Source organism: Rhinatrema bivittatum, chromosome 16, assembly GCF_901001135.1.
Source record: "Rhinatrema bivittatum chromosome 16, aRhiBiv1.1, whole genome shotgun sequence".
In the NCBI taxonomy this organism is placed as follows: domain Eukaryota; kingdom Metazoa; phylum Chordata; class Amphibia; order Gymnophiona; family Rhinatrematidae; genus Rhinatrema; species Rhinatrema bivittatum.
In genome coordinates this window covers 44703659-44726245 of record NC_042630.1, presented here as the reverse complement: position 1 = coordinate 44726245, position 22587 = coordinate 44703659, and the positions used below count along the sequence as shown (strand labels likewise).

At 43.1% G+C, this 22587-nt stretch overlaps 1 protein-coding gene across 1 annotated transcript; it reads right to left on the bottom strand.

Moving 5' to 3' along the window:
* Nucleotides 1-9745: 9745 nt before the first annotated feature.
* LOC115077577 (olfactory receptor-like protein OLF3) lies at nucleotides 9746-10591 on the bottom strand (the record flags this gene model as incomplete). Its single annotated transcript, XM_029579873.1, has 1 exon — nucleotides 9746-10591. A coding segment is annotated over one exon (846 nt), but the record flags the coding sequence as incomplete, so codon positions are not given.
* Between the last annotated feature and the right edge of the window lie 11996 nt (nucleotides 10592-22587).

Sequence of the window (22587 nt, the reverse complement as noted above, 5' to 3'; positions counted from 1 at the left end):
CAGCCAGGATAACATCAGTCCCCAAGTAGTCAATCTGATATTATAAATATAATCTGTCCATTGGAGGAACTGAACAAAATGAATAAGCTTATTTAAATGTTTTTCCTATTATCAGCCTGTTGACTGATTTACCACAATGGAGAAGCAGAACCTGCAGGGCCACGTTCAGGGTTTCTAAGGTGAATATTGAAAATGTTTGTGGCATTAGGTTTCCTCAAGAAGAGTTAGCTATAATTTTGTAAATACTACAGTTAGAGCTATAAATATTACATTTTTGATAATCTTCTAATATATAATTAACTTCATTTTCTTTGGGTGCTATTTATACTAGGGATGTGAATCGTTTTCCATATCGTCTTAACGATAGAAATCGTGTGGCAGGGCAAGAAAATCGTCTTAGGCACGATTTTTTAGTTAAAAAATCGTTAAAAATCGTTTTTTCCGATTAGTGCGCACTAACTCGAGTTAGTGCGCACTAACGGGAGTTAGTGCGCACTAACTGGGAGTTAGTGTGCACTAACTGAAAATGATACAATTTGACACTTTTCAGGTCAGTTAAGGTCAGTTTAGGAATGAATATGTATTCCTATTGGCTGCCCTCTTATTTATTCATGTTACCAAGTTTCCTACTGACAGTATATGGGGGATGGGAAATGGAAACAGTTGGTAGCTTGACAAAACAAGTAATGTGATCAGTCAATGTGACTAGAACTTGTGCCCTAACCCTGATACCAGGGGTATTGTGATCTTCCTGCACACAGTGCCCTATCCCTATTAATACCAGGAGTGTTGTGATCTTCCTGCACACAGTGCCCTATCCCTAATACCAGGGGTGTTGTGATCTTCCTGCACACAGTGCCCTATTCCTGATACTGGGGGTGTTGTGATCTTCCTGCACACAGTGCCCTATTCCTGATACCGGGGGTGTTGTGATCTTCTTGCACACATCCCGATATCAGGGATAGGGCACTGCATGCAGGAAGATCACAACACTCCTGGTATTAATAGGGATAGGGCACTGCATGCAGGAAGATCACAACACTCCTGGTATTAATAGGGATAGGGCACTGCATGCAGGAAGATCACAACACCCCTGGTATCAGGGATAGGGCACTGTGTGCAGGAAGATCACAATACCCCGGAGGAGTGAGGGTCAGGCAGCTCCCCCCTGTCTGCGAAGCCAGCCTCTCACTAGTAATGCAGGGAGGGAGCTGTCTCAGACTTCACCATCCTCCCCCCCCCCCTCACCCACACACCATTCACTAGCTGGGACATGGGGGAAGTCAGGAGTGAGGGTCAGGCAGCTCCCCCCTGTCTGTGAAGCCAGCCTCTCACTAGTAATGCAGGGAGGGAGCTGTCTCAGACTTCACCATCCACCCCCCCCTCACCCACACACCATTCACTAGCTGGGACATGGGGGAAGTCAGGAGTGAGGGACAGGCAGCTCCCCCCTGTCTGTGAAGCCAGCCTCTCACTAGTAATGCAGGGAGGGAGCTGTCTCAGACTTCACCATCCTCCCCCCCCCTCACCCACACACCATTCACTAGCTGGGACATGGGGGAAGTCAGGAGTGAGGGTCAGGCAGCTCCCCCCTGTCTGTGAAGCCAGCCTCTCACTAGTAATGCAGGGAGGGAGCTGTCTCAGACTTCACCATCCTCCCCCCCCCCCCCTCACCCACACACCATTCACTAGCTGGGACATGGGGGAAGTCAGGAGTGAGGGTCAGGCAGCTCCCCCCTCTCTGCGAAGCCAGCCTCTCACTAGTAATGCAGGGAGGGAGCTGTCTCAGACTTCACCATCCTCCCCCCCCCCCCCCTCACCCACACACCATTCACTAGCTGGGACATGGGGGAAGTCAGGAGTGAGGGTCAGGCAGCTCCCCCCTGTCTGCGAAGCCAGCCTCTCACTAGTAATGCAGGGAGGGAGCTGTCTCAGACTTCACCATCCTCCCCCCCCCCCCCTCACCCACACACCATTCACTAGCTGGGACATGGGGGAAGTCAGGAGTGAGGGTCAGGCAGCTCCCCCCTGTCTGTGAAGCCAGCCTCTCACTAGTAATGCAGGGAGGGAGCTGTCTCAGACTTCACCATCCTCCCCCCCCCCCTCACCCACACACCATTCACTAGCTGGGACATGGGGGAAGTCAGGAGTGAGGGTCAGGCAGCTCCCCCCTGTCTGTGAAGCCATCCTCTCACTAGTAATGCAGGGAGGGAGCTGTCTCAGACTGGTATCAGGGTTAGGGCACTGTGTGCAGGAAGATCACAACACTCCTGGTATTAATAGGGATAGGGCACTGTAAGAGATGACTGTAGTAGATTGAATAAAGATCTGATGTTTCTGCTCTCCTCACACCAAACAAAAACAACACACAAGCAGAGAAGCCCTTCTTACAAAGCTGAGCTAGTGAGTTAAGTAGGAGGAAAAGTAAACATACTGGTGCCAGTGTGGCTACTTAAAAAATACACTTACCAACAATCAATTACATATATTTGAACTGTGTACAGTTCCAGCCAGGACCACCTTTCTAAAATGCACAGTGATTGGCAAATTCAACATGCACTAGCATTTCAGGTGCCTGCTAACTAAAATAATAAACAAACAAGTTCTAGTCACGTGAGTGCTGATCATTACATTACTTTTTTTGTCAAGCTTCCAACTGTTTCCATTTCACATCCCCCCAACCATATTGGTAACATCAATAGATAAGAGCACAGCCAGCCAATAGGAATACATACATACATATTCATTCCTAAGTGACCTTTACTGACCTGGGAAGTGTGAACACTTTGTTTCATTTTCTGTTGGTGTTCGTTAGTTTCCAGTTCCATTTCCCATCCCCCCAACCATCACCTCAGTGGTAACCTTGGTAATATCAATAGATAAGAGGGCAGCCAGCCAATAGGAACACATATTCATTCCTAACTGACCTTCAGTGACCTGGAAAGTGTTTATTTGTATCATTTTCAGTTAGTGCGCACTAAATCGAGTTAGTGCGCACTAACGGGGAGTTAGTGCGCACTAACTCGAGTTAGTGCGCACTAACACGATTTAACGATTTTTAACGATAAATCGTTAGAATTTCTATTGTATCGTGTTCTATAACGATTTAAGACGATATAAACATTATCGGACGATAATTTTAATCATTGAAAAACGATTCACATCCCTAATTTATACCATTCTAGGTAAATTTCCTGCAAGACCATTCCACAGATGCACTCATCTGATGCCTTGAGTGTAAGCAAGCACCGACTGCACAGAGTCTGCCAACCTGAACAAAGGATCCCCCAGTGTCACCAAGCTCATGAAATCTGCCTCCAATACTCTACAGAATTCAGCAAGAAGCTGAGCACCATCTTTAAGAGCAAGAAAACTGGCAGGATAAAGAAACCAGACAGCATGAAGTGGTGCTAATTGTTGTACAGAATATAAAATGCATTGTATTTAGGTCAATTGAATATTTGCCTTTTAATTTAGGCATCATTTTAAAATAAAGACATTTGAATTTGTAAATCTGGAAAGGTTTGCTCTTTAAATGTCATGATGGGATCAATTTGTCAACTGCTCCAAGGAGATTATTAAAAAGAAACATATTTAGCATTTGTTTAGATGAGAAGGGGACTCATTTATTTCCATACCTGATGATGAATTACTCAACAAGAAAATTTGTTCCCTAAGATCTTCCTTACATCAGGTTTATTATCATAACAGATAATAACAATTGAAATTCATGAGCATTCAGTAAAGAACTCCTAAATATTATATCTGACTCATTATGGAAAATATTTGTTCATGTTCCAGTCTAAAGAAAACTAAAATCTGATCCTGGTACTCACCTTCTTCTCCAATGGGCCTACATCTCTGGAACACAGAAGCTGATGACTCTTTATACTTTGCTTTGTGTATTCCTTTGGGTATTCATTTATACTTCCTTTTGGGATATGAACCCAAGGAGACACAGTTTGTTTTTTCTTTTGCCACATTAACAGAGTCATATAATAATAATTTGAGAAATGTTCTCTATATTTTCTATAGCTGCCAGCCCTCCCCCAGGAGGCAGGGCTGAATCACCAGGCTCTGGCATTGCTGGAGGACACCATTTCCTGATGGCATTTATCAGGCTAATAGGGTCATTTTACAAGGTGCGATAGCCCATTATCGCGGAGGTAAAATTAAAATTAGGGGAAGGGGTGGAGTTAGGGAGGAGCTTGGGAGGGGTTTGGGGAAATGGGGTGGTGGCACCACTGCTGGCGATAATGTTTTGGACATTATCGCTGGCAGTAGCAGGGGAAATAGCACCACCTTTTAGCGTAGCTCTATGGGGGCCATAGTGTGCAGCCCAGCCTCACCACAGTGTTGCATCCATCCGTCTCAGATGACTTTGACATCTGTGCCTCACCTTTCTTCCTTCTCAAGTCTTGGGAAGATGGCTGCTGCTGCGTCTTCTTGCTGCTCTCTCCTGTGTCCCCGGATTGGCAACGGCGATGGTGTTTGCCATGATTTTCCTGAGGGCCTCCTAGAGTGTGCCTGCGCATGCCACCCATGTCTTTATCCACATCATGGCGGGAACCTTTGGGGCGTCCCCTCCGACTGACGTCATCACATCCTGGTAATTAGCCTGCCTTTCGTTTGCTAACAAACGGGCCGATACAGTACAATGCGCTCCGACGGAGTGTACTGTTAACCCTTGATTGGACGTGCATTTTTGACGTGCTAGCGTTACCCCTTATCCAGTAAGGGGTCAAAAACGCGCGTCCAACCCCCCCCCCCCCCCCCGAACCTAATAGCGCCGCAACATGCAAATGCATGTTGATCGCCCTATTAGGTATTCCTGCACGATTCAGTAAGTAAAATGTGCAGCCAAGCTGCACATTTTACTTTAAGAAATTAGCGCCTACCCAAAGGTAGGCGCTAATTTCTGCCGGCGCTGTGGAAGGGCACAGAAAAGCAGTAAAAACTGCTTTTCTGTGCGTCCTCTGACCTCTGACCTCTGACCTAATCCCATGCTACTGATGCAATATTAATTGCATCAGTAGCATGGGATCTTCTTAGAGTTTGGGTAAGTGCCAGGTTCTTATGACCTGGTTTGGCCTCTGTTGGAAATAGGATGCTGGGCTTGATGGACCTTTGGTCTGACCCAGCATGGCAATTTCTTATCTTCTTATGTTCTTAATATCATGGCGATATTAAGTCAGAGGTCCCGAAGGGTAAAAAAAGGAAAAAAAAAGGAAAACAATTTCAAAGTAGGCCTGCGGCTCATTGGTTGAAAACCAGATGCTCAAGGTTGCTGGCATCCGGTTTCCGAACCCATGGCTGTCAGTAGGCTCGAGAACCGATGCCAGCAAAATTGAGCGTCGGCTGTCAAACCCGCTGATAGCCTCGACTCCTGTCCCTAAAGAGGTGCTTGGGACGCGCTAGTGTTCCTAGCGCCTCTTTTTACCTGTTTCTACCGCCGTACCTAATTTGCATACTGAATCACGCACACAGGAGAGTGGCCTGTGCACGCGCCGGGAGAGCGGGCATTCGCTCGCTCTCCCACGGACTTTACTGTATCGGCCCCATCACTGAGTTAGCAAGGATTGGATTGCCTCCAGTCTAAGCTGCTCTGCTGCTTCCCAACTGCCGCAGGAAGCTCTCTCTGCCCTTCGGGGTATTCTTCACTAACTTGGGTACCTGCTCCTCTGGGGCCCTTCTACTCTATTTCGGGTACCTATCTTGGGATACCGGGTACTCGCTCCTCGAGGGCCTGCTCTCCCTAGTCTGGTGCCTATTCTGGTGCCTGCCACTGAACAACTTCTGCCTGCCGGGACCTTCAACAATACAGCTTTCTGCTTCAGTGAGTACTAAGCACTTAAGCATGAAGCAACATGTTAGCTCTATACTCAAAGAAGCTTTCTTCAAACTCAACATCCTAAAAAAACTCAAACCCTTACTATACACCCAAGACTTCTGCACTGTGATCCAAGCCACCCTTTCTTCTAAATGGGACTACTGCAACTCTCTTCTATTAGGGCTCCCCTACTCCATGAAAAAACCGCTTCAAATGCTACAAAATGCAACCGCTAGAATCATCACAAACACCCGCAAAACAGACCACATCACCCTCATTCTCAAAGACCTTCACTGGCTCCACATCCTTTCCCGAATCCTCTACAAAACACTGACTATCGTACATAAATCCACTCACTCCCACAGCTCCAACTGGCTTGATATTCCTTTTAACGTTGCTCAGCCCAATCGGCCCACCAGAACAGCTCACAAAGGAACCTTGACTGTGCCCTCCCTGAAAATAGCACACACCTCTCTTCCACAAGAGACCGTGCCCTTTCAATTGCTGGCCCATCACGCTGGAATTCCTTGCCCTCTAGTCTCCATCTTGAACCATGCTTCTTCAAATTTAAAAAGAAACTAAAACCTTGGTTGTTTAAACAAGCATATCCTGACTAGTCAACCTCCCCCTTTCCTCCTTTTGCCACTTAGTCTGCCGTTGTCCCATGTATTTTTGACCATTCAGTTCAATTGTTTCACTTACATACATTAATCCGATGTCATGCTGTCACATATAAGGACAATTGCGGACATTCACCTTATGTTAACGGGTTTTATACTGTTGTGGCACTGTACTTCTGCTCTGTTCTTGCATGATCCCCTCCCCCTTTTGTTTCCCCTGCTAATATGTACTTTCAATCCTGTTGTTCAAATGTGAACCGGTATGATGTACCCACTAATACCGGTATAAAAATGTCCCTAAATAAATAAATGCATAAATAAATAACCCTCTCAGTCTGTCTCACCTTCAGCTTCAGCGCTCTGTGTCTATATCCGGACTTACATAAGAAACATAAGAAACATAAGAAAATGCCATACTGGGTCAGACCAAGGGTCCATCAAGCCCAGCATCCTGTTTCCAACAGTGGCCAATCCAGGCCATAAGAACTTGGCAAGTACCCAAAAACTAAGTTTATTCCATGTAACCATTACTAATGGCAGTGGCTATTCTCTAAGTGAACTTAATAGCAGGTAATGGACTTCTCTTCCAAGAACTTATCCAATCCTTTTTTAAACACAGCTATACTAACTGCACGAACCACATTCTCTGGCAACAAATTCCAGAGTTTAATTGTGCGCTGAGTAAAAAAGAACTTTCTCCGATTAGTTTTAAATGTGCCCCATGCTAACTTCATGGAGTGCCCCCTAGTCCTTCTACTATCCAAAAGAGTAAATAACCGATTCACATCTACCCGTTCTAGACCTCTCATGATTTTAAACACCTCTATCATATCCCCCCTCAGTCGTCTCTTCTCCAAGCTGAAAAGTCCCAACCTCTTTAGTCTTTCTTCATAGGGGAGTTGTTCCATTCCCCTTATCATTTTGGTAGCCCTTCTCTGTACCTTCTCCATCGCAATTATATCTTTTTTGAGATGCGGCGACCAGAATTGTACACAGTATTCAAGGTGTGGTCTCACCATGGAGCGATACAGAGGCATTATGACATTTTACGTTTTATTCATCATTCCTTTTCTAATAATTCCCAATATTCTGTTTGCTTTTTTGACTGCCACAGCACACTGCACCGACGATTTCAATGTGTTATCCACTATGACACCTAGATCTCTTTCTTGGGTTGTAGCACCTAATATGTCCCTGCTACGCTGCGCTGCCTATCACCTACTCGAGTGTGAGACTGGTCTCCTCTGCTGAGGACCCCTGGACTACTTCTACTGGCTTACCTTCACTGCTGCCCACTCCCCAGGCAGTACCATCGAACTGTACAATAAATACAACTTCTCCGTGTCTGCATGCATAGAGTCTAGCCTAGTACTGTGGCTCCTCACGGGGCTCCTCCCCATGGGAGTGGCCATCACCGTAGTAACCAAGAATCCATTCCAACACCTCAAAACCATAACACACAGCAGGTGAAACCGCACTGCCGAGATGTGGTCGGCTGCACACTAGTGCCCCCACACCTTTTTTCGCCCCCCCTGCCCCTTTACCACTGCGAGGAGAGGGGATAGGGGAAAGGGTAGGAAGTTAGGTATGAGGTATAGGAAAGTTCCCTCCCAGTCCTCTTCTTACTTGGAGTAGACTAGGAAGGAACAGGGGAAGCCCTACTTGCATCGCCGCATGTTGTCTTCTAAAATCCCACCCCTCCCCCGCGCACTAAGGAGGCCTCCGCCCATACATGTGTGCATGGACAATAAAGTCCAGCGTGCATATACATGTGGGAAACATATTTTATAACATGCATGAGCCGACGTGCACGTGTTATAAAATCGTGGCATCCACGTGCGCACACTGGGAACTGCATGCGCATGGATGCGCGCACATGGCTTTGAAAATCCAACCTTTAGGGACCTCACTAAGAGATAAAGAATCCCAAGGCCATTTCTCTTTCTTCATCCCTTCTGTCTCTCATTCATTAACGGTCTGGATTTAAAAGGGCCGCACACGTAAAAAACGAGGGTTACGCATGCGGCTGGGCCTTGTGCACACTGGGCCGGATTTTAAAAGCCCTACGTGTGTCGGGCCTATTTTTAAAAGGCCCGGAGATGCGTGTAAAGCCCTGGCACATGTGTAAGTCCTGAAGCTTGCAAAAAGGAGTGGTCCGGGGGTGGGTCATGGGCGTGGTGGGGTGGCCCACTGGCGGAGGCAGGGCCAGAGGCCTACGACATAGCGGCCATTTGCTACTATGTCGGAGGATCGCATGCCGGCAGGGCGGGTTTAGAGTAGGGCAGGGGGGGAAAGGATAGGGGAAGGGGTGGGAAGGTCAGGCTAGGGGGAAGGGAACGGGGGAAGGCAGCACGGCTCGGTGCACTCAAGGTGCACAATTGTGCACCCCCTTGCGCTCGCCGACCCCCGATTTTATAACTTACGCACACAAGTTATAAAATCGGGCATAGATGTGTGCGCGCCGGGTAGCGAGCGCACATGTATGCCCGCGCGCACCTTTTAAAATCTACCCCACAATGCCCATTGTAGAACAGGCCCAGCCATATGCCTAACCCCCATTATGCACAGAAGTGTCAGGTCCTGAAGAGGGGGAGGGCCGGGGGCATGGTCTGGGTGGGGAGAGGTGGGATGGGGCAGGATGGGACAGCGCCATTAGATGGTGCACAGAGGTTACTTCTGCTTATGAGGAGCAGTAAGTAACAAACAAAAAAAATTGTAAGTAGCTAGGTAGGGGTTAGAGGTCAAGGAGGAGAGGAGAAAGCGTAGGAAGGTTAGGTAGGGATATAGAAAAGTTCCCTCCCAGTCCGCTCCTTAATTGGAGTGAGTGGACTGGGAGGAAACTGGGGAAGCCCTACTCACATTGCCATGCATTGTCCTTTAAAATTCTCCCCCCCCCCCCCACGCGGAGGTCACCCACCCGTACATGCGCGCTCGGACATTAAAATCCAGCGCGCATGTACACACGGGAAACATAATTTATAACATGTGCATGTTGACGTGTGCATGTTATAAAATCACCGGGTCCATATGCGTGCGCCAGGAACCATGCGCACATGGACAAGTGCACGCGGCTTTGAAAATCCAACCTTTAGTGTCTCTGTTTATTCCCAAGATTACAATGGTGTCACATACTTAGGAAGCATCTCAGGCAATAATGATGTCATAGAAGTTGCAAATCCAAAAATCTTTCACAGTATGAAGTGCACAGAAACAATATCAAATTATTCTATGGGTGCTTTATGCTCCACATTATTAGACTCGAGCTTCCTTTGCTAGAACAGCAAACTTACAGAAACTATTGGTGGGGCAAAAATATTGTCTTCCTCATTATGACTTTTTTCAGAGCTACTTTCAACTCTTTGCTTCTCACACTATAAATCAAGGGGTTTAACAGTGGTAGGCTGACGATATACAATGCAGTAGGCAGCTTGTTTGATTTCTTAGAGTCCCATGGCTTGGGCTGCATATACACTCCTATCATAGTCCCATATAAGAGAATGATGACTGTCAGGTGGGAGGAGCAGGTGGAGAAGGCTCTGCTTTTCCCTTCTGTGGAACGGATTTTCAGGATGGTAGAGATAATAAACACATAGGATATCAGGATTAGGAGAAATGGAGTAAAGACTGTAAGCACTCCTTCTGCAAAAGTTATAACTGGAATGACAGAGGTGTCTGTGCAGGAAAGTTTCACCACTGCTGAGATTTCACAGAAGAAGTGATTGATTACATTGGAGTCACAGAAAGAAAACTGGGATGTAATGACAGTGTGTGGCAATGATTCTATCAAACCTGTTACCCATGAGACAACTGCCAGAAGAGCACAGACCCTCTTATTCATGATGATGGTGTAACGCAGGGGATTGCATATTGCAACATAACGGTCATAGGCCATCCCAGTAAGTAGTATAAATTCTGCACCTAGGCATCCCAGATAGAAATACATCTGCAGAAAGCATCTGTTAAAAGATATGTTATTGCTGTTTGTTAGAAGAATTGACAGTAACTTTGGAACAATAATGGTCAAAGAGCAGATATCAATGATGGACAAGTTGAGCAGGAAGAAATACATGGGGGTGTGCAGGTGTGGATCGGCACATACTATGCAGATTATGAGGAGGTTCCCCAGCACGGCCATCAGGTAGAGGAGTGAGAAGAGAGTGAAGAGAGGGAGCTGCAGCTCTGGGAATTCTGAGAACCCAAGAAGCAGGAATGTGGTCAACCTGCTGTGGTTTCCCATTTTATAGTATTCATAACTCATGGGTGCTGAAAGGAAGAAGAACAAAGAGAATGGAGAAAATGAAGAGGAACAAGGCAGCTTTGAGACCAAAACATTTATATCAGAACATATTCCCACAAACACTGAATTAATACATCAGACCAAGTAAGCTAGAAATGATGTATTATTTTGCAGTGACCAGCAGTTTGGCAGTGGTGTGGTTGACCACAACTTTTTTATTTCTGCCTGACTTGATAGATGTTATTTATATTTCACACTCCTTTAGATGATCAATTTGTGAAGAATAAGGAAGCAATTAAAGCAGTTATGCATGTAAATGTAACATACCATCATAGCAATTTTCAAAAGCCATTTATGTTCATAAAGTTTCACATAAAAAAACCTATAGAGAATTCTATGGCATATATTGTATAAGTTTTCAAAAGCCCACTTACATGGTTAAAGTGCATTTACACAGTAAACCCCAATTTTATGCGTGTAAATGCTTTTGGGAATTACCTAGATATGGGGTGAAATATGTGCACATATATATTTAAAATAGGTGGGTAAAATACACATGTTCAATCCATCGATATACATGGTTTCAATGCACTGCTGTTACCCGGATCGCTCCAGGGGGGATCTGGGTAACTATAGACCAGTGAGCCTGACTTCAGTGCCGGGAAAAATAGTGGAAACTATTCTCAAGATCAAAATCGTAGCGCATATAGAAAGACATGGTTTAATGGAATACAGTCAACATGGATTTACCCAAGGGAAGTCTTGCTTAACAAATCTGCTTCAGTTTTTTGAAGGGGTTAATAAACATGTGGATAAAGGTGAACCGTTAGATGTAGTGTATTTAGATTTTCAGAAGGCATTTGACAAAGTCCCTCATGAGAGGTTTCTACGAAAACTAAAAAGTCATGGGATAGGAGGCAATGTCCTTTCATGGATTACAAACTGGTTAAAAAACAGGAGACAGAGAGTAGGATTAAATGGTCAATTTTCTCAGTGGAAAAGGGTAAACAGTCGAGTGCCTCAGAGATCTGTACTTGGACCGGTGCTTTTCAATATATATATAAATGATCTGGAAAAGAAAACGACGAGTGAGGTTATCAAATTTGCGGATGATACAAAATTATTCAGAGTAGTTAAATCACAAGCAGACTGTGATATATTACAGGAGGACCTTGCAAGACTGGAAGATTGGGCATCCAAATGGCAGATGAAATTTAATGTGGACAAGTGCAAGGTGTTGCATATAGGGAAAAATAACCCTTGCTGTAGTTACACGATGTTAGGTTCCATATTGGGAGCTACCACCCAGGAAAGGGATCTGGGCATCATAGTGGATAGTACTTTGAAATCATTGGCTCAGTGTGCTACAGCAGTCAAAAAAGCAAATAGAATGTTAAGAATTATTAGGAAGGGAATGGTTAATAGAAAGGAAAATGTCATAATGCCTCTGTCTCGCTCCATGGTGAGACCTCACCTTGAATACTGTGTACAATTCTGGTCGCCGCATCTCAAAAAAGATATAGTTGAAATGGAGAAGGTACAGAGAAGGGCAACCAAAATGATAAAGGAGATGGAACAGCTCCCCTATGAGGAAAGGCTGAAGAGATTAGGGCTGTTCATCTTGAAGAAGAGATGGCTGAGGGGGGATATGATAGAGGTCTTTAACATCATGAGAGGTCTTGAACGAGTAGATGTGACTCAGTTATTTACACTTTCGAATAATAGAAGGACTAGGGGGCATTCCATGAAGTTAGCAAGTAGCACATTTAAGACTAATCGGAGAAAATTCTTTTGCACTCAATGCATAATAAAGCTCTGGAATTTTTTGCCAGAGGATGTGGTTAGTGCAGTTAGTGTAGCTGGGTTCAAAAAAGGTTTGGATAAGTTCTTGGAGGAGAAGTCCATTAATGGCTATTAATCAATTTTACTTAGGGAATAGCCACTGCTATTAATTGCATCAGTAGCCTATGTACTCATGTATGCTGCAGGGTAGAATTATGAATATTTTATAAAATGTGCACTTATCATTTGTGGATATTATAAAATACAAGAACAAATATGGGCACTGACATATACACACATACAGGTGAAATTTCAAAGGAGTGACGTACATAAATGTAATATACTATGTAACAATTTTCAAAAGCTATTTATGTACGTAAAGAACACTTATGCAAGTAAATCCTATGGACATTTCAATAGTATATATTGTAGCAATTTTCAAAAGCTCATTTACATGGATAAATTGCATTTAGATATGTAAAAACTCATTTTTAAGCATGTAAATGGTTTTGAAAATCAAGCACATCCTGAATATGTTGCTGTACGCAGTTGTTGGAAAGTTATCCTTCCAGGGATCTTCATCAATATGTTAGGATTCATGCTTGAAGGAAGACCTCTCGAGCCACTGGACTTACCCATGATGCCACCAACAGCTGGATCTTGTGTTGCGGCAGGATGCCACTTGTCTCCTCTCATGTGGTGCGGGATGCCACTATGACCACTGCTCCTCCAGTCTTCCTTAGGCATGCATGCTAGTTAAAAGCCCACAGTGAGAAAAATGCCCTCAGTGCTAACTGATGATATCAGCACATCAGCCCTACATAAGAGCTCCCCAGAATTCCCCTCCTCACCTTAACAGCAGGTATCTCTAGCAGAAAGTACTAGAGATATGAATCGGAACCAGAATCGGTTTCGGTTTTGGATTCGTGGACCATCGGGAAACAATTTTTCCCGCGGTCCAATCATTTTTTTTTTTTTTTATCGGCTGCACAGAGCTGATAACCCAAAAACATAGCCCGACCCTTTAAAATTAGTTCTTTAGTATCCCCCCACCCTCCGGACTCCTCCTGCCGTCCATTCCTCCTACCATGTGACAGGGGCCAGCCAATGGCACGGATACCCTGTCACATGCTAAGGGCAAAGGGCCATCTGCGCCATTTTATTTATGGCAGCTGATGGCCCGAGAGCTGGAGAATGCTCCCGGGACCCCCACTGGACCACCAGGTACTTAAATTTTTTTTTGGGGGGATGGAGGGGTCTGGAGGGTGGGGGGATACTAAAGAACTAATTTTAAAGAGTCGGGCTATGGTTTTGGGTTACTTTTAAGTGCCCTTTCTTCCCGCCCCCCGCCCCCCCCCAATAATGATAAGACAACCCACAAAATTAATCATGGTGTTTCCTATCGCTATTGGGGACCCCCTGATATCTGACAAGATTGAAAATATCGTCCGATATTTTTAATCGTCAGATAAATGATTCACATCCCTAGAAAGTACTGCTATACTGTTCCTGCATTTACAGCCTTGCCTTCCAGTCTAGCCTTATCCAGATTTGCCATCTAGTCAACATAAGAACATAAGAAATTGCCATGCTGGGTCAGACCAAGGGTTCATCAAGCCCAGCATCCTGTTTCCAACAGAGGCCAAACCAGGCCACAAGAACCTGGCAATTACCCAAACACTAAGAAGATCCCAGGCTACTGATGAAATTAATAGCAGTGGCTATTCCCTAAGTAAATTTGATTAATATCGTTAATGGACTTCTCCTCCAAGAACGTATCCAAACCTTTTTTGAACCCAGCTACACTAACTGCACTAACCACATCCTCTGGCAACAAATTCCAGAGCTTTATTGTGTGTTGAGTGAAAAGAATTGTCTCCGATTAGTCTTAAATGTGCTACTTGTTAACTTCATGGAATGCCCCCTAGTCCTTCTATTATTTGAAAGTGTAAATAACTGATTCACATCTACTCGTTCAAGACCTCTCATGATTTTAAAGACCTCTATCATATCCCCCCTCAGCTGTCTCTTCTCCAAGCTGAACAGCCGTAACCTCTTCAGCCTTTCCTCATAGGGGAGCTGTTCCATCCCAGTTAACATTTTGGTTGCCCTTCTCTATACCTTCTCCATCGCAACTATATTTTTTTTGAGATGTGGCGACCAGAATTGTACACAGTATTCCAGATGCGATCTCACCATGGAGCGATATAGAGGCATGACATTTTCTGTTTTATTAACCATTCCCTTCCTAATAATTCCTAACATTCTGTTTGCTTTTCTGACTGCTGCAGCACACTGAGCTGACGATTTTAAAGTATTATCCACTATGATAACATGGAACCTAACATCGTGTAACTGCAGCAAGGGTTATTTTTCCCTATATGCAACACCTTGCACTTTTCCCCCATTAAATTTCATCTGCCATTTGGATGCTCAGTCTTCCAGTCCTGCAAGGTCCACCTGTAATGTATCACAATCCGCTTGTGATTTAACTACTCTGAATAATTTTGTATCATCCGCAAATTTGATAACCTCACTCATCGTATTCCTTTCCAGATCATTTATATATATATATATATATTGAAAAGCACCGGTCCAAGTACAGATCTCTGAGGCACTCCATTGTTTACCCTTTTCCACTGAGAAAATTGACCATTTAATCCTACTCTCTGTTTCCTGTCTTTTAACCAGTTTGGAATCCACGAAAGGACATCGCCTCCTATCCCATGCCTTTTTAGTTTTCTTAGAAGCCTCTCATGAGGGACTTTGTCAAATGCCTTCTGAAAATCCAAATACACTACATCTACTGGTTCACCTTTATCCACATGTTTATTAACCCCTTCAAAAAAATGAAACAGATTTGTTAGGCAAGACTTCTCTTGGGTAAATCCATGTTGACTGTGCTCCATTAAACCATGTCTTTCTATATGCTCTACAATTTTGATCTTGAGAATAGTTTCCACTATTTTTCCCAGCTATAGCTACTTGGATTGCCCCTGGAGCTTTTTTTTAAATATTTGAGTTACATTGGCCACCCTCCAGTCTTCAGGTACAATGGATGATTTTAATGATAGTTTATAAATTTTAACTAATAGGGCAGAAATTTCATTTTTGAGTTCCTTCAGTACCCTAGGATGCATACCATCCGGTCCAGGTGATTTTCTACTCTTTATTTTGCCAATCTGGCCTACTACATCTTCCAGGTTCACAGTGATTTTGTTCAGTTCGTCTGACTCATAACCCCTGAAAACCATTTCCGGAACTGGTTTCTCCCCAACATCCTCATTAGTAAACACAGAAGCAAAGAATTAATTTAGTCTTTCTGCAATGGCCTTACCTTCCCTAAGAGCCACTTTAACCCCTCTGTCATCTTATGGTCCAACTGACTCCCTCACAGGTTTCTTGCTTTGGATATATTTTAAAAAGTTTTTATTATGAGTTTTTGCCTCTATGGACAACTTCAATTCAAATTCTCTCTTCGCCTGTCTTTTCAATGTTTTACACAACTTGACAATGCTTATCTTGTATCCTATGTTCTTCAGATGGCTCCTTCTTCCAATTTTTGAAGGATTTTTTTTTTGGCTAAAATAGTCTCTTTTACCTCACCTTTTAACCATGACTGTAATCGTTTTGCTTTTCTTCCACCTTTCTTAATGTGTGGAATACATATGGACTGCACCTCTAGGATTGTATTTTTAAACAATGTCCATGCCTGTTGAACACTTGTAACCTTTGCAGCTGCACCTTTCAGTTTTTTTCTAACTATTTTCCTCATTTTATCAAAGTTTCCCTTTTGAAAGATTAGTGTTAGAGTTGTAGATTTACTTATTGCCCCCCTTCCAGATATTAGTATACATTTGATCATGTTATGATCACTGTTGCCAAGTGGCCCCACCACCATTACCTCTCTCACCATATCCTGTGTTCCACTAAGAAGTAAATCTAAAATAGCTCCCTCTCTTGTTGGTTCCTGAACCAATTTCTCCATGAAGCAGTCATTTATTACATCCAGGAAATTTATGTCTCTAGCAAGTCGTGATGTTACATTTACCCAGTCAATACTGGGGTAATTGAAATCTCACCTTATTAATTCACTGCCAAATTGGTTAGCTTCCTGATTTCTCTTAACATTTCATCATCTGACTGACCATTTTGTCCAGGTGGATGGTAGTATACTCCTATCACTATATTCTTACCCAATACTCATGGGATTTCTACCCATATAGATTCTACTGAGCATTTAGTCTCTTGCATGATCTTTATCCTATTGGACTCTATACCTTCCCAGACAAAAAGTGCCACACCCCCACCAAGTTGATCCTCCCTATCATTGCGATATAATTTGTACCCTGATATAGCACTGTCCCATTGTTTATCCTCCTTCCACCAAGTCTCTGTGATGCCAGTTATGTCAATCTCATCATTTGCTGCTATACACTCTAACTCTCCCATCTTATTTCTTAGACTGCTGGCATTGGCATACAGACATTTCAAAGTGTGTTTTTTGTTTGTATTAACAAACTGATTTTCAGTTGTTAGGGATAACTTGGAAATCATTAGCTTAGGTGATTTTGTACTTATAGACACATGGACTATATTTGCTTTTAATTGAACCTCTCTGTTGGGATGCCCTAACTCTCCTGTTTCATTAGTATCCTTCAAGGATACATTTCTCTGAACCATGCAGCTTGGTTCCAGTCTGGTTAAGGTGGAGCCCATCCTTTCGGAAAAGTCTCCCCTTTCCCCAAATGTTTCCCCAGTTCCTAATAAAGCTTAATCCCTCTTCCCTGCACCATCATCTCATCCACACATTGACACTCTGGAGCTCTGCCTGCCTCTGGGGACCTGCACGTGGAACAGGAAGCAGTTCAGAGAATGCAACCTTAGAGGTTCTGGATTTCAGCTTCCTACCTAAAATCCTTAATTTGGCTTCCAGCCTTGTCTTGCACTCCAGCCCCATCCATCCTGTCTTCCTTGTTGTTTCTTCCAGTGTCTTTTGTGTGTCCATGTCCACCAATGGCTTGTCACTCCAGATCTTGACCTCTTGTTTGGACTTGACTATGATTCTCTGCTGCCTGGAACTGCCTCCTTGCCTGGCCCTGACTATTCTTGCCTGCTGCCTGTCCTGACATTCTCTCCTCTGGTCTTCTTATGCTATTTACTCTGTCTCTGGTGTGTCTCTAGACTCTTAAGTACCACCTCTGCCTTAGAGATCCATCTATGTTCTGCCGGCCACCAGAATCCAAGGGCTCATCCTGCAGATAAGTTGGCTGGTGAAAGTGAATCTTCAGACTGTCTTGCTACAGGGCTGCCAGCGTAGTCATCAGGGGTTTACCCTCGATGCTGCATCAACTATGCTGCAGCACTAAGGGTGCACACCCCTCCTATCCTTTACACAATGTTTCTGTAACAGTTTGTTGAATTGATACAAAAAACTGGATGTTGTCATCATAAAGCCAATAACCCATATCTAGATTAGCTAAGAATTGACATATTGGAAATATATAATGATTCAATTGTGTCACAAACAGTGCTGAATAGGGATGTGCATTTGTTTGCAATGCAATAGGAAATAAAGATGATATTTCCTATTTTGATGCATTTCAGGGGGGTTGACGAAATGATAGGAAAACCCACGGAATTTTGTGTGGTTTTCTTATCATTTTCTTGGGGGGGGGAGGAAGGGCACATTAAAAAATGCCCAAACCCATCCCAACCCTTCAAATTTAATTAATTGCAAACCCCCACCCTCCTGAGCCCCAAGACTTACCCAACCCCCCCAAGACTTGTATAAAATCTCTGGTGGTCCAGTTGGGTACCAGGAGCGATCTCCCCCTCTCGGACCATCAGCTGCCATTAATCAAAATGGTGCTGGTGGCTCTTTGCCCTTACCAAGTGACAGGTGCTACTGGTGCCATTGGTCAACCCCTGTCACATGGTAGGAGCAATGGATGGCCCGCACCAGTTTTTAAGATGGCACCAGTCATCCATTGCTCCTACCATGTGACAGAGGCCGGCCAAGGGCACTGATAGCCCATGTCACATGGTAAGGCAAAGGGCCACCGGCACCATTTTGATTACTGGCAGCCGATGGCCTGAGAGTGGGAGATTGCTCCCGGGACCACTGCTGGACCACCAGGGACTTTCACAAGTTTTTGGGGGGTTGGGAGGGTGAGGGGGTTGTAATTAATTAAATTTGAAGGGTTGGGGTTTTTCGTTTTGGGGCAGCTGAAAAAAAATTAGCCCGAACCGCGGGAAAACAAAATTTCCCACGGCGGGCCGATAACGAAGACCGAACCAAAAGGTTCAGCTGAATCACATCTCTAGTGCTGAATCCTTTGGAACTCTTGTCTTCAGTGAAAAGAAAGATGATTTTGACCCAGGGAGAAAATATCCTTTGGGAACAAGATGTCAAAAACAAAGTAAACCAGTTTAACATAGTGGGCGATAAACCTATCTATTTCATTTGTTGCAACATAATAGAATGGTCAATAGTATCAAAGCCAGAGGATGTGTCCAACATGACCAAAAAAAGCAATTACCATTATCAACTCCATGGTGATATACATCAAAGCTTGAAAGTAATGTTTGCATATTATATGCCACTCTAAAACCAAACTAATAAACATCAAGTAATGTATGATCTTCAATAAACTCATGAAGATGCTTCAATATAATAATAATCAAAATGGTGCCGGTGTCCTTTCGTGGATTGCAAACTGGCTAAAAGACAGGAAACAGAGAGTAGGATTAAATGGGCAATTTTCTCAGTGGAAGGGAGTGGACAGTGGAGTGCCTCAGGGATCTGTATTGGGACCCTTACTTTTCAATATATTTATAAATGATCTGGAAAGAAATACAACGAGTGAGATAATCAAATTTGCAGATGACACAAAATTGTTCAGAGTAGTTAAATCACAAGCAGATTGTGATAAATTGCAGGAAGATCTTGTGTGACTGGAAAATTGGGCATCCAAATGGCAGATGAAATTTAATGTGGATAAGTGCAAGGTGATGCATATAGGGAAAATAACCCAGCTATAATTACACAATGTTGGGTTCCATATTAGGTGCTACAACCCAAGAAAGAGATCTAGGTGTCATAGTGGATAACACATTGAAATCATCAGTACAGTGTGCTGCAGCAGTCAAAAAAGCAAACAGAATGGGAATTATTAGAAAGGGAATGGTGAATAAAATGGAAAATGTCATAATGCCTCTGTATTGCTCCATGGTGAGACCACACCTTGAATACTGTGTACAATTCTGGTCACCGCATCTCAAAAAAGATATAATTGCGATGGAGAAGGTACAGAAAAGGGCTACCAAAATGATATAGGGAATGGAACAACTCCCCAATGAGGAAAGACTAAAGAGTTTAGGACTTTTCAGCTTGGAGAAGAGACGACTGAGGGGGGATATGATAGAGGTGTTTAAAGTCATGAGAGGTCTAGAACGGGTAGATGTGAATCAGTTATTTATTCTTTCAGATAGTTGAAAGACTAGGGGGCACTCCATGAAGTTAGCATGGGGCACATTTAAAACTAATCGGAGAAAGTTCTTTTTTACTCAACGCACAATTAAACTCTGGAATTTGTTGCCAGAGGATGTGGTTAGTGCAGTTAGTATAGCTGTGTTTAAAAAAGGATTGGATAAGTTCTTGGAGGAGAAGTCCATTACCTGCTATTAAGTTCACTTAGAGAATAGCCACTGCCATTAGCAATGATAACATGGAATAGACAGTTTTTGGGTACTTGCCCAGGTTCTTATTACCTGGATTGGCCACTGTTGGAAACAGGATGCTGGGCTTTATGGACCCTTGGTCTGACCCAGTATGGCATTTTCTTATGTTCTTATGTTCTTAATATCACATTTTCCACATCTTTAGCTAAGAAAGGGAGGGTAGGAATATAACAATAACAATAATAATATAATAGCAATAATTGTCTAAATAAAAAGTAGCCATGTTAGTTTTATTTTAAACTGAACAAGGAAGCCACTGAGACCCTCCCTGAACACCTTCATAAAAGTGTGACAATAATCATTTAAGGGGCAGAAGGTGTTACTCATATTTGATACAATATGAACAATTTCAGCAGAGGATGCGATTTCAGATTGTTCCCATTTGCTAACATTATCAAAAACGGGCTCAGATGCTGTTACTGAATTTAATGCGAGCTGTGCTTTAAGAAGGTGAACCACCTTATTATAAAAAAAAAATTGAGAAAAAGTTCAGCACTCTTGCTTGACTTCTACCTGAGTATTGTCCTCAGGAAGTGATGTATGTGAATGCACAATGTAAAAAGTACAGAAAAGTGGCATTGCTTTAAGTCATCAACCATCTGATGCTAAGTGAGTAAGGGGCAGCTGATTCACTCTCAGTTATCATGATGGGGTATAATATCTGGGTCGGTGTAATCTATTAGTTGCTATCAGAGTGGGGAAGTAGATGACAGACCTGATAAAAGCTGAAGAAATGATAGCATGTAAAAGTGAGGTACTGTTACTGAGTGACCTGTCTCTATCAGATGTAGCTTGGAAAGTGTCAGTTGCTGGATCCACTAGAAATGAAGGTATATTTAACTCCTTATACAATTACTATTGCTCAAGCAATTAGTTAAAGAGCCGTATTTAGAGAAGCTGATTCTGGACCTGGCATTGACAAATGGAGACATTATCACTGATGTTAAGGTAGGGGACAATCTGTGATCCAGGGATCACCTTATTGTGTGGTTCTACGGAAACACTGGATCAAATGCAAACTATGCTTGAAGAAGGGCACTAGATTCCGAACATGTGTCTAAGAAAACAAATCTTCTTTTTAGGGAAAACTCTGCAAAAGAGTAGTGGATCTACGTGTTGCAGAGAAGGAATGGGCAGCAATGCAAAAGAGAAACTGAATTGTCAAATCATTGTGTCGGGAGTTATAGGAAGGGGAAGAAAATGAAAAGACTGATGTGGTTCAGCAATGAAGTAGGAGAAAAGAGCAAACAAAGCACAGCAAAAATATAGACTCAAAAAGAGATGGTTCGGCAAAATCAGCAGGAGAAACAAAGGGAGGCAGGGAAGGGCGGTGAATGACTCAGCCATTGTATTTGCCAATTAGTAAAAACTTTCTTTAAACATATATATGAAAACAAGAAGATCAAAAGTGGAATAATAAGAATTACAGAGAATGATGGGTTTAAGGAAGAGGAGGATTAGAAGGAAGCCTGCATTTTTCCCCCCATTGTGTCCCCTAGAAGTTATCAATGGCTGTTTATGGCACTGCCGCAGGAATTAAATGTTTTTCAAGAGGGTCCTTGCTATTAGCATCCTGCTGTCTGATTTCACAAAATGATGAAGAAGGCACTTCTGGGACTCATTCTAGTGAATATTTCTAATGGTGATTGTTGCCAAGGTTTCCTCACAGTAAGATAATAAAAAAAATTAAAAATCATATGCAGAATGGCAAAACAAATCCAGGATTTTCATAATCTGCTGTGAAATCATACAATGAAGTGTCTTGCAAGTGTTTTAACATTATTTATTTATTTTGAGTGAGTTAGATTCTACCTTTCCACAAACCTTGGCTAAATTGTTTAGAAAATACATTTAGCTGACCAGAAAAGTGAGTAAGGAAGGGGCAGCTGAGTCTGGAAGACTCAATGCAGCTTGTGATCGCTCACAAGGAATAATTTTCAAAGGTGTTACACGTATAAATATAATTTCTATCATAGCAATTTTCAAATGTTATTTATGCAAGTATGGGAGACTGAATCCTTCAGTCTCACAAACTGAAGGATTCAGTCTCCCATACTTTAAATGATTCAACACAAAACAGCACACCCTCCCTTTATAGCATCAGTACTGACAGGTTAAAGATTCCACGCAGCACAGTAGCAAAACAAATCAACTTGAATTTGCATGAGCTTGTGTTTGAGGCAGCTCTCAAAATGTTCCTGAAATCACTGGACTTCTTAGTTTGAGAATAGTTTCTCCTTCCTTCTCTGTGGCATCAATGAATTGATAGAATGTATGGGAAATTAAAACCAAGCAATAAAATGTTTGATTTTTAAGTTTAGCATCTATTTAGGATTTAAAAAAACCAGCATAGGGGTAACCTACAAGGCAACTAC